The following is a 20,741-nucleotide window of genomic DNA, read 5'->3' on the forward strand; positions in this document are numbered from 1 at the left end:
TGGAAATTTAAGACACAATCCCTGCCCTCAGAGAACTTGCCTTTTGGGGAGACAAAAGGAAAACCACACAGTTCAAAAAGAATACCCAAGAGTGGGGGATGAGTGGCCTTTGCCAATGGCACAGGATTTCAGAGCCCTCGGGGCATAGAGAGGCCTAACTGAGGCAGGGAAACGGCCTTGGCAGAGCAGAAATAGGAACTTCACTGCATCTTGTGTGGCCCCGGAATTCTTTGAACATTTCTGGGAAATTATCTTGGGTCTTTTTGCTTTTGTTAGTGTCTGTACTTCAAAAATGGAGTTTTTTAAGACCCGTCACTTGTTTCTAAGATAAGACAATATGTCCTGTGAGGAATATGGTAGAAATCAAAGCTCTGAAGATGCTTCATTTTTTCAGTCCAGATGTTTTTCACAAACCAATCTATTTCTTTCCTACTTTGTCTGACCTGAACAGCTACTCCAGGCGCTTGTTTTTCTGCTTGAGCAGTTACCGTCTCATGTGGCCCGTGTGCGTATGAACCTACATGTATAAATAGTTCTGATGCTGACGCTGAAAAGCCACCTATGACCTTGTTACTTCTTTAGTGTTCGATAGCTTTTCTAGGAAAAGTTTGCTTTTTCTAATTACATACACATAGCTGCTGTGGAAAGATTAAACGTGAATGTTTGCAACAATTTTTATATCTTTATGTGGTTATTGTGTATGAAGTGGACATATCAAAATGACGCATACTGATCTTTGATGTAAAGTCATCTTGGGTGTGTGCAGCTAGGTGGCAAAGTGCATAGGGTGCCAGGCCTGGAGGCAGGAAGACTTGACTCAAATTTGGCCTCAGGCATTCCATCTCTGGGTGGGTGACGGAAGAGATGGGGAGAAAATTTGGAATTCAAAATCTTGTGGAAATGAATGTTGAAAACAAAAAAATCAGTCAATTAATTAATTTTAAAAATTGGCTTCAGACACTGTGGGAGCCTGAGCAAGTCACTTAACCTTGTTTGCCTCAGTTTCCTCATCTGTAAAATGAGCTGGAGGAGGAAATGGCAAACCACTCCAGTAGCTTTGCCAAGAAAACCCCAAATGGGGTCACGAAGAGCCAGATACGACTGAAACAACTGAATATGTTTGGTGTATTTTGCAATTTGGGGGACCTGACAAGGAATTTATTTATTTATTTTTGGGTGTACAGAAATATACCACCTCTTCTCTTCCCCTGGTTAGACTGTCTAGACCAGTGCCAATGTAATGTCATAAGATGGTGCTTTGTACTTCATAGCCAAACCCCACCATAGGTCCTAAAACCTCACTCACACCGTTTTACTTCTCCCTGCTCACATTACCATGAATTAGCCATCCCCTTGAAATGCTGAGGCGCCAGTTACCAACATGAGGTGGGGCACACCTGCATCTTCATTAAGTGAAAGCCTAAATCAGAGTCCGAATTGTTCCTTTTTGTTTTGCTTGTAAAACAGAACTCCTTCCTGAGAAAATTAAATTTCACCTAGCCAGTTTGTCAGGTGTATACAATAACTGGAAGATTGTTGTCTGCAGTGCTTCCCTTTTATAAAAGCTTAGTTAACAGTTATTAATGCTGAAGAGTTTCATTTCTGGTAACACATTTTTAGAAGTCACTACATAGTCTATGTGCTCAATTATTTTCTCTGCTGATTTGCTCACTGGCTGACTTTTTTCTTTTGTCATCAATTTCTTTGAGAATAGGCCTACAGTGTATAACACAGTCGATGCAAGGATATATAGGAAATAAAAGGTTTTTGTTATATAATGCAAGGCCGCCATCATTAATTTCACAAATTTTATGTATTAAAATTGTTTGTGATGGTCATTATTGCAATATAATGTGTTGTAGATCCTTCCTGAACACAGAAGGAACTGTGATCTTAATTAGAACTTTGACAAGCCCAGTCTTATAAAATGATGAGATTAATGGTAATTGATGTCACAATCAATTACCATTTAGTTCATCATGGGCCTCTTAATAGGTCTATCCTTGGTACTGGCCCCAGGATGTTGATGAGTATGTGGCTGCCCTGTTCATGCTGTTACTTCGATAGGAGGGCACATTTTCAGTCAACATTTTAATGACCTCTTTTGAAATCTATTAAATTAATGACCCTGTCACATTGCTGAAACCTTTTATAATTTCATTTCAGGGTTTGGTATAGCAAACCAATGTTTTGGGGATATGTGACAGAAAATATATATGGATTTATTTTTAACTGAACCCCAGTCCATCTTATTTTATCAAAGACTATAATTTTAACGTGGAGTAAATAAGGATACTTATGCCTTAAGTTATATAAATTGTGAGTCTTTTACACGAAACTGTTTTAGGATGATTTGTACCACAAAAATGCTATTTACTTTTTAATATAATGATTTTTTGGGGGGTTGGGGTTACCTTGTCTTTAACCCTAGGTACCAAGAGGTCATGTTTGGCTAGAGGGTGATAATCTCCAGAATTCTACAGATTCTAGATACTATGGGCCTATTCCATATGGACTAATCAGAGGACGTATTTGCTTAAAGGTATACTTTTACTATTTAAAACACTGGTTACTTTTTGAGCTTGGAAGAAAAAAAACCCACACACTGGAGTGGGTTAATCTTTAAGCATTTTTTTTTTTTCATTAAAGCTCCTTGACATTGCAAGTAGCAACATGGCATTACAGGGAGCATACAAACCCACTGGCCAGAACTGGTGAGTGGACTTCACTGTGGCCCCATTCTAGGACAGCTAATGTGCAAGAACAATCTGATTCCTCCCAACATCCCTGTAATTATTCATAAGAATATTTTTTGTAGTTAAACAAAAGTCACCTCAGTGTAGTGTGGTGAATAATGAAGTTGAATCTACCACCCTGAAGCAAGCTTTAATTTAAATCACAAAAGGACAGCATTTTAGCAAATTGCTTTTCCCCTCCTAGAGCTATTTATTTTCGAAATGCTTTCCTAATTCCAAAAGACTATCTACTGAGGCTTGAAGGGGTTATAATGTTAGTGGAAGGAGTATCAATATTCGGGAAATCTTGGATCTTGTGAAATGTTGTTTTGTGTATGTGTTATCTGATTTTATAGACCAGCAACCTTATGGCAGGTCCTGGCTGACTTAAGCATAAAATGCCTAAAAAACAAAGAACAGAAGCACAGCTCTGCTAAGTTTTGGTCATTACTGAATACAGAAAGAAAAAGCCATTATCCTTATTTACATCTGCCCTCCCCTTTTTGTCATGGGTAATGGTTACTTGGGGCATTCCAAACCGAGTCCAAAAATGTCTCTTAAATGGCAAAATATATGAGGAATATCCACGAGGAAAGGGATATTATAGCCAACTATCTGAGACCCTGATTACTTTAAGCCAACGATTCTCCATTATATCTCATCTGATGATGGGATCAAAGATAAAAGATATGTAAACCTAATTTCACATGTAGCATAGTGCCTCAAAACATGGATTTTTAACTGGAATTTTTTCCTTGGATGTTTTTCAAAAATATAGTTGTGGTAAAATAGGCTCAGGAAATCAAAGTGAGTTGTTTTCCTTAAGGATTACCAATATAACCTTATATTTTGATGGAAAAAGGAAAAAAAACCAATTCAGTGGTAGGGCATAAGAAAAAGAATGAATGAAAATATGTAAGATATTTATTTAACATAGTAGAAAAGTACAATATTAACTTTTTTTCAACTGTATTTCACTTTACAGATTTGGCCTCTGAATGATTTTGGATTTCTACGTGACAGTCCCAATGGCCACAGATTTTCTGATGAGTAATCAGCATTAGCCAATCAAATCACTTCACTGTCACATTTTGTTCCTCAAGAAACATTTTTACTAAGTCACTGAAACCATGTATTTATAAATAAAATATTTAATACTGGAATTTTATTTTCAAATAGTGAAACAGGAGGGAGTCTAATCTATTACTGAAATTTTACACGCACAATACATTCTCCTCAATCCCTTTCTCTTCTCTCTTCCACTCCCCCCCCAAGTAAAAATGTGTACTTTTAAAAGAAGAAAAGATTAAAACCATCCTGATATTTTGTATGACCTAAATAATTGGATATTTGGATCACTGACTTAGTTCTTCTACTTTTACAGACTCAGCCAAAGAAATTTTCTTCCTTCTCAATTATGCTTTGGTTTGGCTACACTAACTATGAGGGTGGTGACCATTTATTTTTAATTACAGGTCAAATCTGGCTACAACAGAAACTTCCCATAACAAAGATTGCCAAGTCCCAGGTCTGGCCCATTTACTCAACAAAAAGAACAAAAGAAGTTCAGTGATCCTTTGGGATTCTCCACAATGAGATCTGACCTGTTACACGCAGAACACTAAATATAGAGAAATAGAAAATGTTTAATGGTTACAGTGACATCTAGGAAATTTACAATTATAAAGAAATGGGACAGGAAAATATTGGTTTCAAGATACCATTAACACTGTATTCCAAATTCAGAAAGTCAGGAATGCTATGTTTTTATAATTTAAAAAAATCCAATTTAAAATGGTTTCATGAAACCCTAAATACCCATTCCTTAAATTGCACAATTGGACTAGTTCTCTGTACTCTGCTGTGGCCACACAGTGCTGGGTTCCTTACTCCAGATGATTGTTTCCCCATTCAAAAGAAGGGGAAAACCAACAAACAGACCCTCTGCTTAACTTTACCTGTAGTGAGGATCTCATGCCATTCTTGTAACTAACCCAAATTGTTCGTGCTGCAGCTTACGCCTGTTTCTTTTTTCCAGCATGGGAGGGATGGGTGTTATTAATAAAATACCTCACATTTATAAAGTGATTTGCAGTTTTAAAAATTCTTTATCTCATTTGAGCTTAAAAACCCCCACCACTGTTGTAGGTAAGGTAGATAGTATTGTCCATATGGGGACAATTCGCATTAGAAAGATTACTCCGAGCCAAGCACTGTGTTAATGCTGAGCCCTTTACAAATAAGGAAACAGGCTCACAGATAATAACTGGCCACAGAACTTGTAAAAGTGGCCTAAAGTCTTATGATCTGAGTCTAGTGTCCTTTCTCCCACACTATGCTGCTTCATTAATCAGATCTTCAGAATCAGAGAGAACTGGGGTCAAGTTGTATTTACAAAATGTTTCTATGCAAAGAATACTGAGCTTCCCCTAGTAGGATGTCTGGTTCCACTTCATTAATCCCTGTAATTGCCCTGTGAGTTAAGTAGAGGGAAGTTCTAGATCAGTGGTACACAGGGATTCACAGAGCAAAGCCCCAACTATAAGACTCGCTGAGACTCACTGTTTCCATTTATTTCTGTGCTCTTGGAAGAAAACATTTTCCAATCATGGAGAAGAGACAACAAAACGTGGCACCAGAATTCTAACTGGGGAATTCACCAAGTAGCTAACTTCATGTTTTGTTAATAAGGGGGTGGGCACTGCTTGCCAATTTTACATTTTCTTGGCAAACTCTGAAAACAGTATTTGAGTTGACATTTCAGCAGCATTTCCAATGGACAAAAGGACTCCCACTTCTTTTCTCAGCTCTACTTGAAATCGATGTTTTCTCCAACGGACAAAGCCTCTGCCTCCCCAACGTGACTGAACATAAGAGTTTTACAGTTCCATGTACTAAACAATCTCAGCTGTGCTGAACAATTTCTATAATTAGTGAACATGTATCACAACAGATCAGGTTAAATTCTTCAGCTTCATCCTTGGAAACACAGTATTTTCCACCACATCGGCAACTGAGAGTAAAACACTGATCTTCTAGAAAAAAGCCAAAATAAAAAAAGAGGTGTTTTAAATGCTTACATAGCCTTTTAAACATAACACTAGTGTTGTCTACCATCATATATTAGTTATATTAAAAGAAGAAAGAAGCCAAAGAAGACAAATTTCATTAAAACATGATCTGAAAAAGTGGCCTAGAATTCAGGCAAAAAGGTGAGAATCAATATACCTGGAACCTGAGAATTTTTCTTTGTAAGAATCCTGCTTTTCTACCTCAGTGATGTTGCCTGATGTCAATAAGGCAAATGCAGTCAGCGTTTTAAGGGCCTAGCACACAAAGCACTACACTGAGCACTGGGGAGATCCATCAGGCTGGATGGGGGCCTTCCCTTCCAGAAAGGGCAGTAAGACTCAAATGCTGACAGACAGCTGTAATATGCAAATGCACAGTGTACAAACAAAGTGTTCTTGCTATCTATCTGGGTGAAATCTGTTAAGTCAAGTCCTGGCATTAAAAATAAAGGTTAACATCCACAGCTATCTGTGACGGTTTTAAAGGCACATAAGGAACATCTGCAGGACTGAAAAGCAAAAATCACTGAAATTCCATGGAAAGAGGTTAAAAAAACCTAATGGCCCAAATAGCATGATGGGCCGGGTACAAAGAGACTGACATAAAAGATATTAAAAAAAAATTGAGTGTGGACAAAATAAAAGCAACAAACCCTCGTAAGAAGCAGGGAATGAAACAGCAGATGTAGTCATCTATACTCACTGGCAAACTTGAAAGTCTCCAGTGGGGTTAAGAAAATATAAATTGGCACAGAAGTCCAGTGGTAATTTATTTCAATTGTCAACAACAGTTGTTCAAAAGGTCAAAATTGATTTCACTTGCTATATTATGCAGACAATGGAAATAGAAACAACTACCACAGCAGGGGAAAAAAGTTACCGCGAGTGACATCCAATTAGAAGAGAAAAAATGTCAAATCCATAAAAAAGGAATCAAGAAATCCCCCTGCACACCAAGTTTTAAACAAGTCACTGCTGAAAGAGCTTAATTAGAAACAAGACATTCCAGTACTGGGAAACAAGCAAGGATATTTGTGAAATCAAAGAGAAATAACGATCCACTGGATGTCTGTTTCCATCCTGGCAAGAATCTAATGAAGAGGGGAAAAGAATCAGAACGCCTTCCAACCTTTGTTCCATAGCATGTCTTCGAGATCCACTTGGGCATCCACTGGTCCCACGGTTCTCAGTTCATCTTCTGTAAGACAAGAGTCAGATGTGATGATTCCGGAAAGATTATCGAACAACCTGGCCCCAGAATGGTAATCAGCAAATTTAAGGAGTGCACTATCAAGACTTTAAGACATTTGGTTTTTCTGCTGAAAGATAAGCCTGACTCCTAATAAACTAAAATCTACCAAGACATCAAAAAATCTATTTCTACAGATGGCTGCTCCAGAAAAGTCTTACAATTTTAAAGTCACATCTAACCTGTGAAAATCAACTGATGTCCCCTCTAGGCCCGCCCCTCCCTCCTCCCAGGAATCAGTCACAGAATTACGTAGTATTTACTTTGTCAATGTTTTTTAACCATACGTGCTTCCCTCAATGGAAAGGAAGCTCCTAGCGGGCACAGTTCAAGCCTAGTTTAGCTTGGTGCACAGGATGACTGACTGACTTGTCACTTCATATGTGTAACTGTGTATAATGTCTGAAGTGCCATGTCCTAACTCACAGCTAAGAAGATCAAAGATTGGTAGCAGGAGAAGCACTTGTGAATATTCTGATATTCTGAGAACCCAGTCACGGTCAGGAGAGTCCCAGCACTGCCTGTTACCTGTGTTCTCCAAGCCACCTTGGAATTCCACCTGAGTCCAAGCAAAGTGGAGGGAGCTCCAGCAGTGGGGAGAGGCTCTGTTGGGGGTTCTGGGCTTTATTTTAAAAGGCACATTGTTTTCAGCATGCTTGGAAAGTAGCATTAAAGAGAAAGCAAAATCCCCCCACGACATTTTCTTCCACTGTGCCTCCAGTCTACCTCTTGTTCAGCTGCTGAGAATGCCTGCCTTTGTTCCATTTTGTGAGTGCTTGCAATTTAATTATATTTAATAACTGCCTGTTCAAAATGTATTGGTGAATTACACAATTTTATAGTAGATGAAAAGATTATACAATATTTTGAACTTACTATGGCTTCTCATTAAGGTATGTCAAATATTCTATCTTTCTAGAACTTTGCCCAGTGGCTTCCCCATCTCAATAGGGCTTAACTGCTGTTCCAAGTGTCCTCTTACCTTGTATTATCCCAAGGCTTTTGTGCTCCACATAAACAATTTGTAAACAGTTTTAAAACAAAATATTAACAATTTAATTTCCATATTCAACAGAATACATGACTTCATTTGACACACTTCAGCTTGACAGTCGTAATTAAAATAGCAAACAACAAATCTGAAGTATTTCAAACATAGTCTTCACTAAAGGAGACTGGGAGCTGGGGGTGGGGAAGCGAGTCGGATACCAGACTGGTATCCAGTACGGAGGGTACTTGGCTAGGGAAAAAAATGAAACTCTTTATTTGAAATTAACTGCAAAAAATATAATTAGCACTTATCATTTAGATTCATTTCAAAAATGCAGTTTATTAACTAACGGCCGATTTGTTTATATTCCTGGCCATCTTCTAGACCTATCCTTCTCATTCTACCTCAAATCCACACTCTAATCCCCAGGGAATAAAGGACATCTGAAGCAGTTTTGTTGAATTCAATTAAAGCAAGACAGACAAGTCAGAGCTAACGACAAGCTCAGCCAACACCTTGCTGGGCTCACCTAGTTCTGAACGCCTACTGTAATATATTAAATCACACATCTTTGAGACAATTAACCCATTCCTTATCCCTATTCTGAGAGTCTTATTGTTAAAAAAATGCCCCTCAGCCTATTGTTCCCCATGACTTCCAGAGGAAGGCTGCTATTATTCCCCGTTATGTAACACGCTGCACCCTTGTTGTACTGTTTCTTCTACCTTCTCCGAAAAGTGACTTCATGGTTATTATTTTCCTCCTTTTTTTTTTACTCATGGCAAAAAGTTTTTAAAGCTAGTTTTCAACTAAAACATGAACTGAGGTAGGTCTCTATGATAATAATGGAATAAGCCAGTAGAAGGAGTTCATAGTTCATTCCATGACTGTGACTACATGCAAACCTTAGGAAGCACATGCATGATGTTTATATATGAACAATTAGCATCTGCGGCCACATGGCTCGATCATGTGTCAGCTGTGCAGTGCTGGTTCAGAAAGCTCACTGAGACTCACAGTTTCATCTTTAAATAAGGTGAGAGAAGAAATGCTGGGACAACAAACCAACGGCCTGTGGTTATCTCAGGAAGACTGGTTCCCTAGAGGACAGCATTGAATGGGTGGAGTGGGAACACAGAAACAGAAGACGAAGCTAATGAGACAACAGAAGATCATCTGTTGGCGCAGGAGTGCCAGCAACTTCCCCCAGTACACACATCAGTAAGCTTTTCCATAGTGATCAACCAGGGCCATTACTGGAGTTGCAATTAGAAGACTTGATTCTCATCCCTCCATAGTCTCCCACCTCCCCTCACCCCCACTCCTCCAACAACTTTCCCTAAACCTGTAATTAGCCTTGATAACCATCTAGTAATCAGGTATGGCATTTGTGAAACAGAAGATGCTCCTTGTCTACTGAAGCATCCAATAATCCATATTGAAGGTGGGACATAAAAGTTACAGAATTTTCAGTTTCAAATAGAAATGATAAAGCTCTTTAATGTCAAAGCTTTCCAACTTAAAATACCTTTCCAATATGATTTTTAAAAAAACCAACTAATCAATCACTGTTCTGGCTATGATTTAGATAAACAGACTAATTCAAGATCTTCACTCTGAAGTCTTGACTGCTAAATACAGCAAGGTGACAAATTCAGCTATTTAGAAGGAACCTGATTCTTTTAGAGTGGGGTCATATTTTTTGCTCACTCTAATATTCAAAAGAATACACTGTGAATTAAGGTTAGCTGGAGATTTACCAAATGAAACTTGCTTACATTTTGATAGCTTAAGAAAGAATCCTAAAGAAGATAATGATCAAAATCAAATAATTTATGTGGTTACTTGAAAAAAGAATCTTTCGGTCTTTACAAGTACAGGCCCTCCTGACCTTGCGTTCTATTGGATTTGTCTGACAACAAGAGGTGAAAGAATTCACTGGCTCCATTGTCTCCATAGTGGGATCTAAGAAAACACTGGCAGGGCTCATCAGAGAGGTTTATGAGCCTGCAATTCAAAGAGATTAAAAGGAAAAATCTACTAAAGAATAACATTAAATAGCTATTAGCAGCTTGCCTCAGTAAAGCTGACCAGAGCCCTCGCTGGCTCATTCACAACTTTGTGAAAGAGGAAGGTTTTTCAGCTCCATTTAGGATACAATCAATATTTCTTATTTCTTAGATGAAACAAAATGTAATACTAGTCTCCCCCCAGCAATGACTGTAAAATTTCTAAAACAAATCTTTGTTTGAGGTCTAAATAAATCACCCTACCAAATCCTTTAAAGTTAGTTGAAGTTAGTTTTTTTAAAAAGCAGATAAGGGAAAAAGCTTAAAGTTCAAACATTATTTGGGGGGGAGAGCTGAAAAGCCTCAAGAAACCTAACATAAAAAAAAAATCAAGTCCATCGGAAGCCCTGCCATTATTCATGTTGGGCCATGATTCAATACTTAAATACAATTAGATTATTGATATATATATACAGTTTAATAATTTAGCAATTAGTCTATTGAACACATTTGTATTTGAGTTGGAATTGCACTTTTTTAAGGACTTAAAATGTAATTCAAATAATTAAGTTACCTACATGTATGTTAAGAAGGTGAGTTTCCTTGAAAACCAACTGTCATCTTCCTGTAACTTTATTTTAAATACTCTTGAGATTTGTCATTCTGACAATTCATTAAACTAAACATAATTAAATTTCTCACTAAAAGGTCTGAAGAAAATGGTTACTTTCACTGTCCTTGACAAGTTTATGTTAGAAGAAAAGCCTTTTTCTCCCTTTAGAAAGAACTTAATAGTGAGGCAACATTTAACTTGAAACCTGTTCATTAAATCATAAAAGCACTATAATCCTCAGCCAGCTGAATGTAAGGAGACACAGTTACACAGTTTTCCACAATCTCAGAAAAACTACAAATAACCTGTAGCTTAATTATGGACCTAGGGAAGAGATGTAGATTTGGGTTTTTTTTTTTAAGAGTCCGCATTGAACATTGGTGAAAAAGTACCATATTAAGCAGCAAGAATTGGGATCTCTTTCTGTTTAGCTACCGCAGAGGTAGAGCCCACAGAAAAAGGAGGATCCAGCCTGATCCACAGACATGTTCATTCCCGGCTGTGAGGAACAAAGGGCCACCTCTTATCTCCTCTGATTGCCAGGGAGCTCTAGGCCACCAGGAAATGAACTGAAGATCAATCCATTTCTCCTATTTCACCTAACTAAGCAATGCAGTGCAACAAGGAAATGACTTGTGGTCACTTCCAATTGAGTCTGGATTTGTAAAGTAATAAGAAGCTAAAAGTGTTCAGCTATCATCAGTTCCATTAAATGTGAGTCACAATCAAAGCAACAGACTACATTTGTAACAAAGCTGAGAAGGCAAAGCCAGCGGGAGGGCCTGAGATTCAACAAACAATTCTTCAGATGTGATTTTTTAAAACTGCAATACAGCCCATCCTTAATCACCAAATGATTAATAATGTACAAAGTGTTAATGAGTTCAAGAAGGAATCACACACACACACACACGTCCCCTCCTGTCCCTGTGTATTCCAGCAGTCCCCACGTGTGACTTCCCAGCACCCACATGGAGCATTTGATTGAAGAGACCCCAATTCCGGTTTTGCCTCTGACACTTCCCAGCAGCTGAGGAAGGAAAATTGTCAGCTTCCTGAACTTCAGTTTCCTTGTGTGTAAAACAAGAAGGTAACAGCTCCTCCTCTTCAGGGTTGTGAAGCTCAGGTGATAGATGTGTGTCACCTACATGTCAGTTCAGAGGCAGAAGGAGCCTCATCTTACTTGCACAGCCCTCTGCTTTCCTAGCTGAAGAGGATGAAGCCTGGAGAAGGCAGACGACTCGTCGAGGACTGTGACTTGACATTCAGGATTCTTTCCTGACATCATAATGTGAGCTGTATTAATGACAATGATAACCAAGGGATGGGCAGGACTTGGACAAAAAACAAGAAAGGAGGGAAGAAGGATCAGATCTAAGGCATGGTTGTTTGATCTAAGCTGGGATTCCCACGGCACAGAGGGGAAAGTGAGGCACTGGACTCACTATGGAAGGCCCTGACTTCCAGGTAAATAGTTTGGTAAACAGCCATCAGAAATGTCTGAACAAGGTGACACGATGATACTATCGCTTTAGAAAAGTTCATCTGCTGATGAGGCAATACGACACAGGGAACAGAGCTTGGCCCGGAGTAGGTTTATTATTATTAAATGCTTACTAACTGACTGCCTGAAATAGCCTTGCAGGCGGGCTTAAGGAAAGATTCAGTGGGAGATCCACTTGGTTCCTGAAGTGAGGCCTACACTAGGATGTGTGAATAAAGACAGGTCAGTTCAACAAGCGTTGCCCAGAACTAACACTTTTTAAGCGCACTCCAAGATTTTCATTCTGGGAGTTAGGAATGCTGACTGAGTTAACAGAAAGACCAGAGAGGGAAGCTGTTCTGCTTTGATTTTGGAGGAGAGTCGAGTCTACTCAATTTTGGACAAGCTGGAGATGTCAGGGCAGCACCCACTTTGAAATTAGTTCCTCAAACTCTAATTTGCACCCTTAAAAATATTCAGCAGGTGCTCAGAAATGTATATTTCCTAAATGTTATATTTCTTTCATAAGCTTTTAAAACATTTATCGGTGATCAACAATTCTGCAACTCAAAAACTGACTGTTCAAATCTATTTTAATACAATTCCAGTCCTGATCATTGGTTTCTAGTTCCGTGCTACATTAAAACAAAACAAAACCTAAGCACAAAAATGCTACCAAAAAGAAAAAAAAAACTTTGTTATATATAAGTAAATATTCAAATGAACAATTAAAGCAATGTTCTACTTATTTTTTTAAATTTAAATATCTCCATGAAGGGGATAGGGGGTACAATGGAGAGAAAGACCTGAGCTCCAATCCCTCCTCAAATGCTTAGCTTACTGGTTGTATGACACTGTTTACCTCAACTGTGGTTGAAACAGTAGAATCTAACTTTGGGAGGACACCAAAGAAACATCAGGGGTGTGTAGTATGTGAAAACTACTAAAATATTTCCCACTGCATCTTTGGAGAACCAGAAAAGGAACTTTTAGAGAGGGCAGAGAACAACTAAATCTGCTGGTGATGCTATCATGGCCTTGCCTTACTAATGTGGGGGAAGAGCACCTGCTATTAATTTTTATATGCGTACATAAAAAAAAATAACTTATACCTTAGGACACTTGAGAAAAGTAGTCCCTACAGGGAAGGGTATGAAACTTGAGTTACTAAGTTAGACAAACAAGCTTCATTATCCCTTAACTGAACCTGCTTCTGTATAATAGAGCAAAGGAGTCAGTTTTCTTAGATGGACCAGTGGTTTTGTAGTTACAGAAATCCCAACTCTGACACACATTAACTGGGTGACCCTGGGCAAATCATTTAAGCTTTAGGGCTCCAGTTTTCCTCACTTGTAAATTGAAAAGACTGGCATTCTGACAGTTCTCTATGATCCTATAATCATACGAGTTGAGATCAGAACTTGCTCTCATGAGACAAGTTCAATAGTAAGATGGGCTTTGTATAGGAAAAAAGGACAGGAGTCTCTTTCAGGTGGATGGGAGGCCAGACCCAAGAAAGTGTATCACTGTAGACTACAGAGATGGGGGCCAGGCACCAACCTAGGACAACAGGAGAGAAGGCAAACTTCAACGTGACAAATGTTTACTAAGATAAAATGCGCACCTGAAGGGGAGAACCAGCCACTCAGGCAAATGGATCGAGGAAGTCAGCATTTCTAGGAGTTTAAGTCATCAAGAGTGGAGAGAAATTACACTCACATTATGGCAGAGAGAACTGAAGACCAGAAGATTCTCCAGAGGTTCAATAAAAGAATCTGACTGAAGGAGCTGGGGAGAAAAGGGGAACATCAAAGAGAATTCAGAGAAATGGAGATTTCCAGGAAAGGTGACTGAGGCCTCTATAAAAGTGAAGGAGTGTAAGGGGTTTGAAGGAGACAAAAATCCAACAAAGAAACCAGAAGGCAAAACCAATGGCCTCTACTGGACACAGATGCCTAGACACCAGTGCCCAGGAAAAACTAGAGGTCTACAGAGGGAAGCTTATCATAGGGATCACTGAGACTTGGTGGGAAGAAGGGGCAGTTAAGTGACACTTCATAAAGTGCCTAAAAGCAAGAAGACCCACAGTTCAAATCCAACCTCAGATACTTCCTAGCTTGTGACTCTGAGCAAGTCACCTAAGCTCTCTCTCCCTCAGTTTCCTCCTCTGTAAAATGGGGATAATCATAGCACCTAACAGGGTTGGTATGAAGATGAAAGGAGATATCTGTAAAGAGCTCTGCAAATCTTTGAGTGCTATATAATTACGAGCTATCATTAGTGTTGTTGTTGTGAAATCCATCAAAGGACCACAGCTCTGTATGGGTATATTTTCTTCAAAAGCACAGAATAAGCAAAAGGTGGGAATGGGGTAGCACTGTATTTTAACGAGATGAAGTAACAGGAGACAGTCTAGGAAATAAGGCAGAGCCAAGATGACAGAGTAACAAGGAAGGAGACTGGTGAGCCCTCCATCCCAACTCAACTCCTCCAAACAGATCCAGAAAATGCACAGGACTAAATCCAAATAGGGAAATACAAGAAAAACAAACAAACCCACAGTGAATTATTTTCTCCAGCCCAGGTCAGCACAGGGAGACGCAGACATGGGAAGAGGATCCATTCAAGACAGTACCACAGAAAGCAATCGGCATGTGAGAGAGGCTGTTGCATTAGGGTAAGAAGAGGTCCCCAATTCCACACAGAAGAACTTAACCTGTGTAGGTGGAAAGAACAGGAACCACCTGGCAGCTCTGCCACTCACTAACTGAGTCACAGAGCCAGAGCTCCTTGAAGAGGGGACCTGCACCTTGGAATGGCATTCCAGGATAAGGAGCAAAAAGTCCTGGGCTCTGTACCGAGCAAAAAGCAAATTCAGAAGCCAGCAGCAACTATGTGACTCTGAGTCCCAAGAATGCAGAAGGACCTCAGTCACAGCGCAGAATTCCAGGCCAAAGAGAAGCTCTGGCTCAGCCTTTCTTAACCAGCAAAACTTTTTAGCTGCTGCAAGTGGCTGAGCCCAGCTGCAGGCTACCAAGACTTCAAAGGAGAGAAGAACGTAGGCCTCCTGCTTGTACGCCAACCAAGGTCAGGAGACTAGGGAGCTCAGCCCAGAGGACTCGGCTCTGGATCCAACCACTGGGAGCAATGAAAGCTTAGAGGTCTCTTGCCTGAGCTGGTCCTGAAAGCCAGGGGTAATTCGGTCCTCAGCAGCAGGACCAGTGCAAACCTCTCCTCCAGAAACCTGAAAGCCTGGCCCTAGCATCCAGTCTGAAGTCAGGAAGCAGGCTGGGAGAAGGAGTCAACAGAAAAAGAATCCCGCCAGGTTACAGCCCCAGGGAGCCTCCAGAAGCCAGCCAAGAGAAGACGATGACTCCCAGACATCAATAAGCAAAGACAAATACAATCCGGGCAGACGTTCAACGGGAATTACTAGAACCAAGGAAGCAAGTTAAAAAAAATTATAAGCGAAATCAGGGTAAAAGGCAAAAACCAAAGAAGAAATGAGAGACCTGAAAGAAATGCTGAAGAATTAACAGCTTGCCACACACAAGAGGCCACAAACCCACTGAGAATTAATCAGGTAGCAAACGGGTCAATGAAGTGACCAAAACAAATGTTTTTAAGTCAAAAGACTGAAAAATAGAAGAAAACGTAAAGTATCTCATAGCAAAGACTGACCTAGAAAACAGTAAGAAGAAATAATTGAGGAATCCCAGGACTAATCTGGATGCCATGACCAAAAGAACCTAGGCACTCGACTTCAAAAAATCGTAAAAGAAGACTTCAAAAGGCAAAATGAAAACAGAATCCACAGGCTACTCTACCTCCTCCATCCCCCCAAAAGTCAGAATGAAAACTCAGGGGGAAAAACCCAAAATGAAAACCCTCGAGAGTATTATAAGCCAATATTCAGAACTTCCAAGTCAAAGGAAAAAAAACATACCACAAACACCCAGAAAGGAAGGATTCAAGTATTGAGGAGCCCACAATCCTTGGAATACATTCCAAAAGGCAAATCATATAAGCTTATAACCTAGAATAATTTATTCAGCAAATTGGAGTCCTACTGGAGAAGGAGGGGAGAGATAAAGGACATCCAAGCACCACTGATGAGATTAGCACTGAGTAGCCACTTTTGAGGTTCAAAAAGTGGAGTCAAGAGAAAGCTAAAAAGGTCAACACAAACAATCATATAAAAATGGACAAACTGCTTACATTCTAACATGGAGCAATGACACGTGTCCCTCTGAACCCTATCATCAGCAAGGATCAAAAAGGGAATCTAATTAGAAAGAAGAACTGGGAGTGTCCTGTCTTGATGATCTTAAGAAGAGAAAGCAAAGACAGCAGAAGAATACACTAGGAGGGGAGAAGGAGAGAAAGGTCAGGAACAATCATCCCGCCTAACTGGGACACACAAATACAAATCCATCCAAACAAGGAGGAACAAGTGGGGTGAGTGGCTGACACTTGAACCTTGTTCTCATCTGCACTGGTCAAAGGGAGGAAGAAAACACACACAAAGCTGGGTACAGAAATGCATTTCAATCAATAAGGAAGAGAAGGAAAAGGGAGAAGGGGAACAAGAGGTGGGATCGATTAAGGGACAGCTTTGTCTTCCAGGGGGGGACACCTGTGGCCTCCAGGCCACACACGCAAGGACCTAGAGTGGATCCAAGTGGATCCTTTGACTGGATCCAAACTTTACAGAACAAATCCTTTGTTTGGATTCAGTCAAAGGTCCGCACTTGAAGACCTAGAGGGCCATATGTGGCCTCAAGGCCACAAGTTCCCCACCCCTAAGCAATATAACTATGACAAATGATGTACAAAAATGCATTGTGTCTTAAAAGTCTTAGTAGTTTAGTTAATAGCAGCTTAAGTTAGTATACATATAAATTATTATCAATAACTTATTAACATTTTAAGCTGTTGCAGCTCTTGTTATGGTGGTAAAGAACTGGAAATTGAGGGTTGTCCATCGATTGGAAAATGGTTGGGCAAGTTATGATACATGTGAGGCAATGCTATGATACTGTAAGAAATGAGGGGAAGAGTTTCCAGGAAACTAGGAAAGAGTTGTGTGAACTGATACAGAACGGAGTGAGAAGAACCAAAAGAACGATTTATTCAATACTGACAATACTGTAAAGGCAAAAACTTTGAAACATGATTATTAAACACCTCCTGTGTGCCAGGCACTGTGATCAGCACTAGGGATACAAAAAGAGGCAAAAGACAATCCCTACCCTCCAGGAGTGTACAATCTACTAAGGGAGACAACATGAAAATAGGCAGTGACCTGCTGTGTACAGGATAACTAGGAAGTAAGGAGCAGAGGAAAGGCGCTGGGACGGGGAAGGTTTCCAATAAAAGAAGGGGTTTTAGTTGGAACTTAAGGGAGGCAGTCATCAGAGGGGAAGAGCAAGGGCATTCCTGGCATGGGGGACAACCAAAGAAAATTCCTAGAGCTGAGAAGTGTCTTTTTCATAGAACAGCCAGGAGGCCAGTGTCACTGGACTAAAGAGCACCACCTTTACCTTTAAGGTGTATAAAGACTGGAAAGGCAGGAGGACATCAGGTTATAAAGGGCCTTGAATGCCAAACAGCATTTTATATTTACTCACTGAGGCAATAGGAAACCACTAGAGCTTACTGAGTAGGGGGTGGCCCGGTCGGAACTGGGTTTTAGGAAAATCACGTTAGTGGCTAAATAGAAACTGGTCTGCAGTGAGGAGAGGCTTCTCAGAGCTACTGCAATAGTCCAGGTTTGAGGGGATGAGGGCCTGCACCAGTCAGGGGACAGAAGAAAGTCCATTCACGGGATGCTGCAAAGGTGAAGCTAACAGTGAGGAGTCAAAGATGACTCCGAGGATGCAATCCTAGGGGACTGGGAGGATGGCCATGCCCTCACCAGTAATAGAGAAGTTTAGAAGAGGGGAGAGTTTGGAGGGAAAAATAATGAATTGTTTTGAATGTGATAAGCTTGAGAGCTCTACTGGACATGCAGTCTAAGAAGTCTGAAAGGGAGCTGGAGACGAGAGCTTTAGGGCTAGACAATATTTTAGAATCATTTAGATAGTGGTGGGAACTAATTCCATGGGAGGTGATGAGACCGCCAAATGAAGTAATTTAGAGAGAGAAGAGGGACCTGGGAGAGAGTGCTGTGGGACTCCTAAAGGTTAGTGGCATGACCTGGCAAAGGATATAGCAAAGGAAACAGAGATGAAGGAGGACAACCAGAAAGCCTAGAAAGAAGGCAACTTCAAGGAGAGGAGGCTGACAATATCTAAGGCTGCAGAGATGTAAAGGAGAGTGAGACTGAAAAGGCCACTGGATCTGGCAATTAAGAGACCACTGGGAACCTTGGAGAGGGCAGTGCCACTTGAATTGTGAGCAGAGAAAAAGGAGGCACCTACTGGGGATGGCCTTTCTGAGAAGGTTAGCCACAACGGGAAGAACAGATACAGAGTTAATGCGATGGAAGGGTAAAGTCAGGGTTATTTGAAAATGAGAGAAACATGGCCTTGGTGGCATGCAGTAGGGAACTCTGATCAATCTAATGAGCAACCAGGATTCCAGAGTTCCAGAGTTTGGTTGGATTCCAACCAAAAGACCTCACTTACTTACCTGCTGATAGGCAAAGGACTCAGAGGACAGAACGAAATTTTGGTTTTGGACATAGCCAATAAAGAAATTTGTTTGCTTGACTATACAAGCTTGTAATGAGAATTTTTAAAAAATTTCTCAGTAGGAGACAGGAATGGCATTTTTATTAAAAAATTATTTTTAATTCAGGAAATGGAGGGTGGGGTATCCACTTACTTGCTGGGGATAACAGGGATTCCTTTCATGCATGGATTGAACTAGATGGCAGCTAAGGTCCCTTCCAACTCTCGAATTCTGTGAGAATGGCCAGAGGCCAATAAAAGGATTGGGCAAACTGACTAGAACAAGAGTTCTTAACTTAAAAGTCTAGGAACTTTGTTTTAAAATGCTGACACCTCTATATTGGTGAAATTAGTTCCCTTTGTGATCCACTGTATTCTATTTTATGCATTTTAATAAGGTTAGGAAGCCCTACTCTAAAGATAAAATGATGATATTGGGGGCAATGGCAGGGGATGAGCATCATTGGGGGGAAAAGGAAGTATCTTAAAGAACCCATTTGAATAGAATCCCATGGTAAGCTTTGAAGACTTCTATAGGCAACATTGCCTTCGTCTTGAAAGTGGATTCAGTCTGTGGAAAGAAATACACAGATAAACCCAAAGAGGTAGATGTGCTTCAGTGGTTGACTAAGAAAATATTTATCAATAAGTATTTATACATATGTATATAGTATACTTTGAAGACATGAGTCTGTAAGTATTCTGCTTTGCTACTTGGGAAATGACCTCCATGTTCAGATATCATACTCTTTTGCTTAAACTGCACAATGATAAATCCAGGAAAATGTCCCCCTGCCTTTTTTAAAAGCTGATTTTTTTATTGTAAAGTATTTGTAATAGTGTAAAAGTGAGTTTTACAAATGTTCAATAAAAGTCATATCTTTAAAAAAGCCTTCTATGACACTGTGATTTTAACCCTCTGCACTTTTTCCTTAAGTGGATACACAAATCCCTGCAAGATGGCTGTCACAGCCCACTCCTGCCTGCTCATCCTTTGTCTTTCGTTCACATTCTCCAAAAAGTTTACCATTAGTGTTGGAGGAAAGGAGTGTGACACACCTAGAGACTTTCCTCAGCTTCTCCTCCTCAACCTCCCTGCGTGACCAGCCTGTCTTCAAGGTCTATCATAAAATCCTTTGATGACATCCTTGATTCATGTTCTTCTTCAGTCTCTCATTGGATTTAGGTTGCGGCCTACTCACACCCACTTTTCCGCTGACCTCTCTGTGTGCGATCCTCATCTTTACTTTTCTGGAGGTAGTGGCATTCCACTTGCTAATATAAAGAAACATCAGTAACATATTTGTAATGAAAAGATAGGTCATTGTAGTTATGGAAAGTTTGGGTTCAGTAAAAGTGCTGAACACACTACGGTGTGCAATCCAGGGGCTCTTTTTTTTTTTTTTAAATTAGAGACCCAGCTCACTCTCCATCTGTATTTTTTGTCCCAGAGATAAATACTTTGCGGCGGCGAGCTCCATAATATCTGTTCAACTGCATTTTGAAATCTGGGCAATAGACATTCTTCATCCATTTGGTTAAGGATGAACCAAGCTCCAATAAATGATTACTGTTTTCTTGCTAGAGGTTCTGCAGTGTCTTCAGCCCTGATGCAAGTCAACAAAATGTAATTTGCAAAGAAAAGCATCTGGAGGACCTCACCATCCACAGAAAACCCCTCTTTGATCTGGACCCTATACTAGATCTCCTCCCTCGCAGGGTCAAATGCTTTTGGTAGGACCACGAACCTTCTTTTTATGACTCACTGGATACTGTCATTAGTCAATAAGTCAAGTCTCCAGCGTAAGAAACTGTGAATGATCTTGACATAAGGATGGGAGACATCTTACTGAGAATGATCCTGTTAAGGGGCATTTGCTTCTACCGAACCAAATGCTTTTTCATTAACTACATAC

The 20,741-nt window shown here is 40.1% G+C and overlaps 2 protein-coding genes across 7 annotated transcripts in view; one reads left to right on the plus strand and one right to left on the minus strand.

Annotated features, from left to right (window-relative positions):
* The window catches only part of IMMP1L (inner mitochondrial membrane peptidase subunit 1), a 114,238-nt gene extending 110,340 nt beyond the window's left edge, over positions 1–3,898 (plus strand). For 4 of the 6 annotated variants that reach the window (XM_072619259.1, XM_072619256.1, XM_072619257.1 and 1 more), the window contains 2 exons: positions 2,432–2,542; positions 3,721–3,898. In XM_072619259.1, coding sequence (XP_072475360.1) covers positions 2,432–2,542; positions 3,721–3,789 — 180 coding nt within the window. In that variant the 3' untranslated portion in view covers positions 3,790–3,898. Of the gene's footprint in view, positions 1–2,431; positions 2,543–2,649; positions 2,715–3,720 lie in introns of all 6 variants that reach the window. The other 2 variants (XM_072619260.1, XM_072619258.1) reach the window with 1 other exon arrangement.
* DNAJC24 (DnaJ heat shock protein family (Hsp40) member C24) overlaps positions 3,642–20,741 on the minus strand; it is a 69,894-nt gene continuing 52,794 nt past the window's right edge. The window contains exons 4-5 of the mRNA XM_072619252.1: positions 6,936–7,004; positions 3,642–5,770 (exon numbers count right to left, since the gene is read on the minus strand). Of these exons, the coding sequence (XP_072475353.1) occupies positions 5,640–5,770; positions 6,936–7,004 (200 nt within the window). The 3' untranslated portion in view covers positions 3,642–5,639. The remainder of the gene's footprint in view (positions 5,771–6,935; positions 7,005–20,741) is intronic.

This window comes from Notamacropus eugenii, chromosome 6 (assembly GCF_028372415.1).
Source record: "Notamacropus eugenii isolate mMacEug1 chromosome 6, mMacEug1.pri_v2, whole genome shotgun sequence".
Taxonomy (NCBI): domain Eukaryota; kingdom Metazoa; phylum Chordata; class Mammalia; order Diprotodontia; family Macropodidae; genus Notamacropus; species Notamacropus eugenii.